The sequence below is a fragment of the Pithys albifrons genome, chromosome 2 (genome assembly GCF_047495875.1).
Source record: "Pithys albifrons albifrons isolate INPA30051 chromosome 2, PitAlb_v1, whole genome shotgun sequence".
Classification (NCBI taxonomy): domain Eukaryota; kingdom Metazoa; phylum Chordata; class Aves; order Passeriformes; family Thamnophilidae; genus Pithys; species Pithys albifrons.
The window spans coordinates 21,932,423-21,941,385 of record NC_092459.1 but is presented as its reverse complement, the minus strand read 5'-3'; the positions used below and the strand labels follow the sequence as shown (position 1 = coordinate 21,941,385).

At 42.9% G+C, this 8,963-nt stretch overlaps 1 protein-coding gene across 1 annotated transcript; it reads left to right on the top strand.

The window, feature by feature from the left end:
• Positions 1-235: 235 nt before the first annotated feature.
• Positions 236-6,693, top strand: LOC139668683 (glutathione S-transferase-like). The gene is made up of 7 exons (XM_071548462.1): positions 236-307; positions 1,354-1,466; positions 3,117-3,168; positions 4,093-4,225; positions 4,945-5,086; positions 6,041-6,172; positions 6,491-6,693. The coding sequence occupies exons 2-7, from the start codon at positions 1,380-1,382 to the stop codon at positions 6,608-6,610; spliced, it is 666 nt and encodes a 221-aa protein (XP_071404563.1). The 5' UTR covers positions 236-307; positions 1,354-1,379; the 3' UTR covers positions 6,611-6,693.
• Positions 6,694-8,963: the final 2,270 nt, after the last annotated feature.

The window sequence follows — 8,963 nt, the reverse complement described above, 5'->3', positions numbered from 1 at the left end:
TTATTTTTAACTTAGTAGGTTGCCAATCAATTAAAATAAGAAGCATACCATTTTGTGCTGACTTAGGGTTCCCCATGATTATAATTTCTCATCTATCTTATATTTGTACACAATCAGCATTAGTCAGGACATTATTTTCTGTAGGTGAGAAGTAACTAAACAGAGATAACTTTTTATTAGCTCGAGGGGGAGGAGTTTCCTCTTCCCAGGGAGACGTTGGCAATTCTTTTTGTAGGAGGAGCTACAGAATTACATAACCTCGAAGCAAAGTTACTGAGAGCTGAGATTGAGTTTTACTGTGCACAAGGTAAGTTTTTTAGATTTTGGACATGCATAGGGAACTGCTATACTTGAAACTAAGTCAGTGAATGGCTTTTACAGATTAAACGTGTGTGTGTAGTTTCTTTACTGACCTGGTTTTATGCACCAAATGTTACAATATTAATCAACTGCTTTCTAGGTGTATAGAATTAAGAAAAAGAAACCTAGATCTCAGAAGTGTGGAGTGTTTCCTCTCCGCTCCTTTTCCTATTTTAGAGAAGCTGACATGTTATATACAAGGGGAATTTGGTTGGGGTTTAGCCCTTTTTCCTTTGCTGCTCTTAATGTTTTAATTTTATTGTTGACATGTTGTCAGTAACTGTGAAGTTGGTATAAACGAAACACTTGTCTGCAGGTTTGTCTCTGCTGTGCATGCATGGTTCCAAAAGGGATGGATAGTGGTCTGCCTAGGCACTATTACTGCTTTATACTCCAGCAGAGTTGGAATTGAACTGAGCAGGCATTGCCCTTTGGCTCTGCCTGAGGAAAAGGCAAATGTGATGTTATCAGAGACAAAAAGAATTTCCATGTCTTTGGAGGTTTGTCTAAAGGAATTACTGGAGCAGGGATTATTGTCAAATTATGTGACTGAATGCTTACAAGGGGGAAAAATATTCCTTCCTGCCACTTTATAATGGAACATAATGTCTGCTGGAGAAAACACAGCAATGCTGAGTTCATACGGTGTTTCTGATTAAACAGCATACTGCATTCTGAGATACTGCCAAAACAATAACAGAGTATTTGATCAAAGGAGAACCCTTTGGATGCAAACAGGTTTGATTTGGTTGTCCTCTGATGTGGGCCAATGGCTCTTGGTACAGAGTTCTGCTTAACTAACCTGCATGTATAAGAGACATTTTAAGGAAAAATTGGTGCAGTCCCTCAATGTAGTCTAAGTTTTACCTTCTTTATTAATTTGATGAAAGTCTTGGGCCATAAATCATTGGTTTCACGTAAGAGACTGTTAGCAACTCAAAACCAACATTCTAAATCTTTATTTTGCCAACCTTATTTGTTTATTGCACATAGGAGGAAACAATCAGGCACGTGGAAACATGTCTGGGAAACCCAAGCTGCACTACTTCAATGGACGAGGCCGAATGGAACCAATACGGTGGCTGTTGGCAGCAGCAGGGGTTGAGGTTTGCCTCTGATTTTTCTACTAAGAGCATTTGGCAAATATGTATTTTAATGTTCCTTACGAAAAATATGACTGACCTGCAGCTTCAAAGTCTGTCCAAGCTGACAGAGACCATGACCATGACCTTAAGCAGAGGGGAAGTTCATGCCTCACTTCCACACATCCTGTGCGAAGCCTGCTGGTAGCACCACAAATACCTCTCTCCTGTAGCTGGCTGTAGCAGGGTGACCCTGGCTGGATGCCAGGTCCTCACTAAAGCTGCTCTCTCACTCCCCTGTGCAACTGAACAGAGGAGAGAAAATATAAGAAAGGATTCATGAGTTGAGATAAGGGCCAGGAGACATCACTTAAGATCACCATCACAGGCAAAACAGACTCAAAGTGGGGATATTAATTAAATTTATTACTAACAGGATCAGAGCAGGAGAGTGAGAAGTAAAATAATCTTAAGAACATCTTCCCCCCACCCTTCCTTCCTTCCTTTCAGCAGTGCTGGGAGACAGGGAATGGAGGTTACAGTCCGTTGTTGTTTCTGCTGCTTCTCAGATAGGGGAGTCCTTCCCCTGCTCCCATGGGATCTCTCCTTCAGGAAACAGTCCTTTACAAACTTCTCCAGAGTGATTCCACCACATGGGCAACAGTTCTTCACAAACTGCTGCCACGTGGGTCACTTTTCCATGGGGTGCTGTCTGGGCACAGGCTGCTCCAATGTGGGTCACAGGTTCACAAGTCCTACCAGGAAAGCCTGCTCCAGCATGAGCTCCTCTATCCACAGATTAGCAGGTCCCTGCCAGGACCCTGCTCCAGCATGGGCTCCTCCACAGGCTGCAGGTGGATCTTTGCACCCCCTTGGTCCTCCATGGGCTGCAGGGCACAGCAGCTGCTTCAGCATGGGCTGTGGGGGAACCTCAGCTCTGGTGCCTGGACCACCTTCTTCCCCTCCTTGTCCGTGACCTTGGTATCTACACTGTTGTTCACATGTTCCCACTCTGCTCTTCTCTGGCTGCAATTTTCATCTGTCCAATATTGGTTTTTTCTCCTTGTTTTACAAGTTGTCTCAGACGTATTCCTGTCCTTACTGAATGACTTGGCCTTGGCCAGAGGCAGGTCTGTCCCGGAGCTAAATGACATTGGCTCTGCTGGACATGGGGGAAGCTTCTGGCAGCTCCTCACAGAAGTCACCCCAGCAGCCCCTCTTACCAAAACCTGGCTAGAGAAACCCAATACGCTAGTGAAAGAAAGAAGTGAAGAGCACAGCAACAGAATCTGGCTTCTTAACTTCAGACCACAGAGATCGAGGGCTTCCCATTCTGAAGACCTTCAGTTAAATTTGAATGTTCAAAATAGCAAAAGGCTATTATTGCTACTGTAGCATAGCTTAACCCTGAAGGTATATTATAAACAACAGAGTTGGGTTTTTTTAACCTCTAATTGTTTCTGGCATTGAAGCAGAGAGGAGTGTTGGGATCTGTGTGTTTTTGTGAGCTATGAGATTTTGTCGTGGTGATGGCCAATGTGCCAGAAAGCTTTCAAATATTATTTGTTTTTTAAAAGTGAAAATGCCCAAAAGACAGCTCTTTGTGCTTTTATTGTCTAAATGAAGAAGTGGATAAAACTTGGAATGACAACTGAATTTCTGTATTTCTTGCAGTTTGAAGAATCTTTTCTGGAAAAAAAGGATGATCTGACAAAGTTACAGAAGGGTAAGATACCTTCACTGTGTAATAATAATAATAAGGACAACAATAGCAATAATAATAGCAATAGCAATAACAATTATAACAATAATAATCATTTGTTTAAGAACATCTAACAAGTCTTAGCCTTTTAAAAATAAAATCTAGACTGAGCAGGAGGTATGACAGATGCTCATTGCAGTGTGTTAGGTGGTATCGTCCACCCAGTTGCTTCAGTCTTCACTGAATCGCAGAAGGACTGAGGTCAGAAGGACCTCTTGAGATCATCTATTCCCTGTCCCCTCCTCAAGAAGGCCTCTTACAGTCGGTTGCCCAGGACCATGTCCAGCTGAGTTCTAAGTGTCTCCAAGGAGGGAGACTCTCTCGGCAAACCACGCCAATGTACGGTCACTCCCCACACTAAAAGGGCCTTTCTTTAAGTTCAGATGATTGACTATCCTTTGATCCAGTTTGTGTCCATTGGCTCCTGTCCTATCACAATAAAGGCTTTTGTATCTCTGCATGATAGCCTTACAAGTTGTGCATTTGGGTGCTTCCTCAAGTCAGAAGAAACTTAAGGAAGTTGATTGCTGTAATATTAAGTTAGCAACATGTCACTAAGAAATGGTTGGTTCATGGTAAGAATTTTCCATATCTTCTTGTAGGTATGAGGAAGATTGCCACTAAAGGGTGGTATTAATTGGAACAGGCTTCCCAAGGAAGTGGTTGAGTCACCATGTGTAGATGTGGCCCTTAGGGACATGGGTTAGTTGTGGAGCTTGGCAGTGTTAGGTTTGCAGTTGGACTCAATGATCTTAAGGGTCTTTTCCAGCCTAAATGACTCATTGGTTCTAAATATAAAATAATTTGTGTGGTTACTTTTGCCTGACACCCACTAATGGTTCTCCTTCAGAGACTGAGTGTCTCCTTGTCTTATCCCCTTTTCCCCAGATGGATCCCTGCTCTTTCAGCAAGTGCCAATGGTGGAGATTGATGGAATGAAGATGGTGCAGACCAGAGCCATTGCCAACTACATAGCGACGAAGTACAACCTCTATGGGAAGGACCTGAAGGAGAGAGCCCTGTACTGTAACAGTACCACATTTTCTTGTTAGACCACAGCTCACACTACATCTCTGTGTAACACAAGAATGTCCCAGTTCATAGCTCAGTTCAGGGTGACAGAGCAGCAGATCACAAAGCATGTGTTGACTGTGACTGGAGGTGATGTCTAGGGCAGTGATAGCCAGCTAGATTAGATAGACAGCAGGGTGCATGGCATCTCACGAATCATCCATCAAGGGTCGATACAGTACTCAGAAGAAAGCAGTCAGGAGTGCAGACTGTCTCACTTTTGTAGCTCTTAATTTTCTCCTGCAGTTGTCAGCAGCAGGCATTTTCAACACATCAAATTCAGGAAAATTACTTTGATGGAGATAAAAAACCTCCTCTCTTTAATAACTTGGAATTACGGTAGCATTAGAACTAATAACTGGTACAGGACAGGATACCTAGGGCACATGGTTTGACCAGAGCTATATTTAAATGCTTCAAATTTAATGAGCACTGGTAAACACATGCTAAGATATTTGTTAGGAGTTGTATTGACCTGCTGTTTACCTCACCATGTCTGATCGGATTTTTAATACAAGTTTGGATGACACATCTGCCAATTTTGTACTCAGGTTCAAAAAAACCATACTACAGAAAGTGGAGTGTAAGGGATACCGTCTTTAGGTACTTTGCACTTGTCTTTCACCCAAGATTTTTCCCTGTGCCCTGATGCAGCTGCATTTCTTTCAGGATCGATATGTATGTGGAAGGAATATTCGATCTGTATGAGTTATTCATGTACTATGAAATCCAACCAGCAGACAAAAAGGAGCAACATTTTGCTAATATGATGGACAAGGCCGCAAACAGATACTTTCCTGTCTTTGAGAAGGTGTGTGCAAAGATGCTGTAGCTAATTCATTACTCTTTCCCTGAAAGTCCATCCGGGATCTACACCACCAATTTTTGTTGAGGAAAACTCTTAAGGATAACTGCTCTGGTTTTGATGGGGCTGGGATGAGGACAGAGGCATGACGTTACACAGGGGGCAGAAGGCACTACAAATTTGGGAGAGATGTAAAGCTGCAAAACCTCAGGACATGCTGAGCTCCCCAGTTGTCCACGTTTCAGTCTGTATGCTGTTTCAGACAAAAGAAACTATAGCATCTGCTTTTACATAAAGTGTCCTCCTGATGTACAGATGCCCCTCTATGCAAAGGCATTACACATTACAGCTTTTTCTGTATCTCACAAAGCTTAGTAGGCAGTTAAATGCCTCCCTGACATCCGACCCCGACAGATCTCGGAAGCTAAGCAGGGTCAGCCCCGGGTTAGTACTTGGATGGGAGACCTCCTGGGAAATGCTGGGTGCTGTAGGTTGTAGTCCTGAGGACTTCACTGTCACTGTCCAAGCTCGCTCAGCCGTGGCAGATGAACCTCAGGACTTAAACGGTGGGGACAGTTCTGCGCATGCTGAGCCTCACCTAAAATCCACTGCGCAGGCTGGAAGGGCACACCCACGTGAGGAGAGCCCTTCCCAAATCTTCGTTCGCGAAGCCGAGCCACACACACAAAAAGCTTAGTCTTCAGTACAGCAGCGCTGACTACATAAGCTACAGAAGCGAAGGCAAGAGGAGTACAGCTGAGCTGTCAGAACAAAATGCAGAAGAGAAAGGACTGATAAATTATGCCCAGGATGATCAGACCACTTCTTTGTACTACAGATGTTTGTACTGCATTTCTTTCTTTCAAGGCCACCTCCATGCAGTATATGACCTTTCTTTGAAGATATCATTAAATAACACAGAGAAAAAAAAATCATCTATTTCTGGTTCTCTGTTTTTAGGTTTTGAAAGACCATGGACAAGACTTTCTTGTTGGCAACCAGTTTAGCAGGGCAGATGTGCTGTTACTTGACACGATTTTAATGGCAGAAGAGTTTAAGCCTGATATACTTGCCAGATTTCCTCTCTTGCAGGTAAATGAATGTACTGTTTTAATGGACAATGAATTGGAAAGGTTCTCTGATTTAAACTGGCTGAGAAAAAGGGAAGAGTGGGAGGACGAGAAGTGACATAAAAAGTAACAAACTATCCAAATTGCTTTAGCTGTCCTCAAATACTGATGGTTATTGCCACTTTCTGTCACTGCAGCCACAAAAGCATAAGAGGGAGAAGCATATAGTTTCTTCTGCAGCATCAATGCATAATGATACTTTTCGAGCGTGGATAACATCAAGACATCTGACAGTTAATATGGTTCTAAAGCACAGTGCTGTTTTGGTTTTGTTTTGTAGAGTTTTAAAGCAAGAATAAGCAATATTCCCACAATAAAGAAATTCCTGCAGCCTGGCAGCCAGAGGAAACCACCAACCCCAGATGAAGATATACCCAAAGTGATGGCAATTTTTTCCTGAACAGCAGCCTGAGGCCACAGAAATCATGTTTCATTGTGTTTGTTGACAGTGACAAAGTGAAATGAATGAAAACATTGAAAAGAGTTTTGATCTCTTTTTCCTTAGCTACAGTACTGGTTTTAGCCTACTGCAAACACTTCCAGGGGAAATCTCTATGAGCATATCAGAAAATGGAAGAGTTCATCTCTTAGGGAGTGTATTGGACAACACAAGATGTCTTAAATTACTAAAAAGAATACCTGAAATAGTCTTCCTATTCACACTCAAACCCAGGTTGTTAATTGACTTCTTGGCTACTTCTGTATCTAAGTGCTCTTTGGTTCTGCGGTTCCCATAAATTGCTGGAAAATGAAGAGACTTCAGCCCAAACAGCAGGTGAGGTATCTGTTCTACAAAATGCCAGGCAAACCTGCAGGTTCTGGTTAGATGGAGATGACAGGTTAGGATTCAGCTTTCCTCTGAGCTTCACTTGGGGAATGATGGGACCAGAGGTCATACTGCACCTCTGTTTTTTGATTGGATAGTTAAACTCCTGTACTGCAGCATCACCAGTATTTCCTTTAACAATGGGAAGCAGCTAAAAGCACTTTGCAGGCTTGACTGAGAAAAAAATGTATGTCACTAACTGCGAAGTTTAAAAACTTGTTGTTTGAGGAAATGTCAGGTGAAGGGTGGGAGTTTAGATTTTTGTCTGTTGGTAAGCTTAAGGAAATTCAAGACTCTGGTGTCCAACAGTCTGTCAGTGTCTTGTGATAAGACTCTTCACCAAGAGATTCACAGGGTCAGAGTGTACTTCGATGACCCTTTTAGGGAGGGCTCAACAGAACAAAGACCCCTCAGAAGGTCCAGCCAATGTGTAATCTGCTACTGGCAACTGCAAGGACTCACTTTAACAGGTTACAGAATGACAGTTTTTGTTAATAGAAATTGTGACAGATTAATACTTTTGAAAGTTGTCAGTGATAGTGTCTACTGCAAAGATAGGTTTTAAAGCAGCCTACTGATACATATATTAAGCAAGCACAAGTTCTGATATGAAGCAATCTACTAATATGCTATGGGGTAAGCACAAGCAAAAGCCTTAGTCCTAAAAGCAGCATTTAACACGCAGAGAGTATCATTCTCACCCAAGGCATCTCTCTGGGTGGGGAGAAGATGGACTCAGCCTGTTGACTGATCCCAGCAGTTTCAGTGCAGGTCTTCTCCCACTTTCCCCCTATCCCCCACTTACTTTTATACTATTTCCATTTTGTTTGGGTTGAGCTTGAGTGGCTCCAGTCATAAATACCTTTTATCTCTGATTGGTATACCTAATGGGAGGGGGTGGTGGTTGTGGTTTGGCAGTTGAGGAAGGGGTTTGACATGGATGTTGGCTTCATCAGCAGAATATCCTGATTCTCCTTTGTCAGACAGGTACTGTACAGTCTCAGTAGCAGAATGTTCTCCCATTCTGCTGGGATTAGAATGGAGGGGGTCACATAGTCTCCACGTGGTTCCACATTCCATTCTGTTTCTCTGAGCAGATGTTTATCATTGTATTGGGGAACATGCAGACCTCAGTCTGTCCAGGGAGATGCAGCTGCTTTTTACCCTAAAATTCTGAATCCCCTCTAGGTTTAACTCTATCCATCATCCCACAGGAAGGAGAAGGCATATTGGTGTCAGGTGTTAAGAGAGACCTTGGAATGTAGGATTTTATGCTGACTTGCATCACTTCAAATTTAACTAAGTTCAATATAAGTTGTCTTTCAGCTGTTCATTATAGTCACGTAAATCAAGCTCTGCTACTGAGAGGTTAGCAGGACAGTTGAACATGTAAATATGCATACTAGTCTAGAGGAAGCTGTTCCTACCCAGGGCAGGAGGGCTGAAACTAGATGATCATTAAGGTGCCCTCCAACCCAAACCATTCCATGATTTTGTGATATTGCTTAAACACCAAATAAACCAAGGATATAAATGAAAGAGCCAGTGCCTTAAAAACAACTAATGCCCTAGTACTGGCGGTTTTTAGCTGGGCAAACTCCCGACACTACAGCTCCTGCTGACACCAACAGTTTCTTTATAGGAAATATCATGCATCTGGAACCAGCTTTTATCATCCAAAAAGGACAAACCCCAACGTTTTCCTGGAGTAAAGTATGTATTAAACCATGTTGTTGCATGAACTATTTCCCTCTCTCCTCACTGAGGCTTCTAAACAGCCCTTGCAGCTGCTGAGCATTGTCAGAAACTCGAGCCAGAAACTTAGGTCATGGCTGCCGACTCCATGTCGTGCAAGCTGCAGACACATCCAGGTGGTTCCAGGATCCTCATCAGGGACCCGCTTTGGCCACGCAGAGTCCCCAGCACA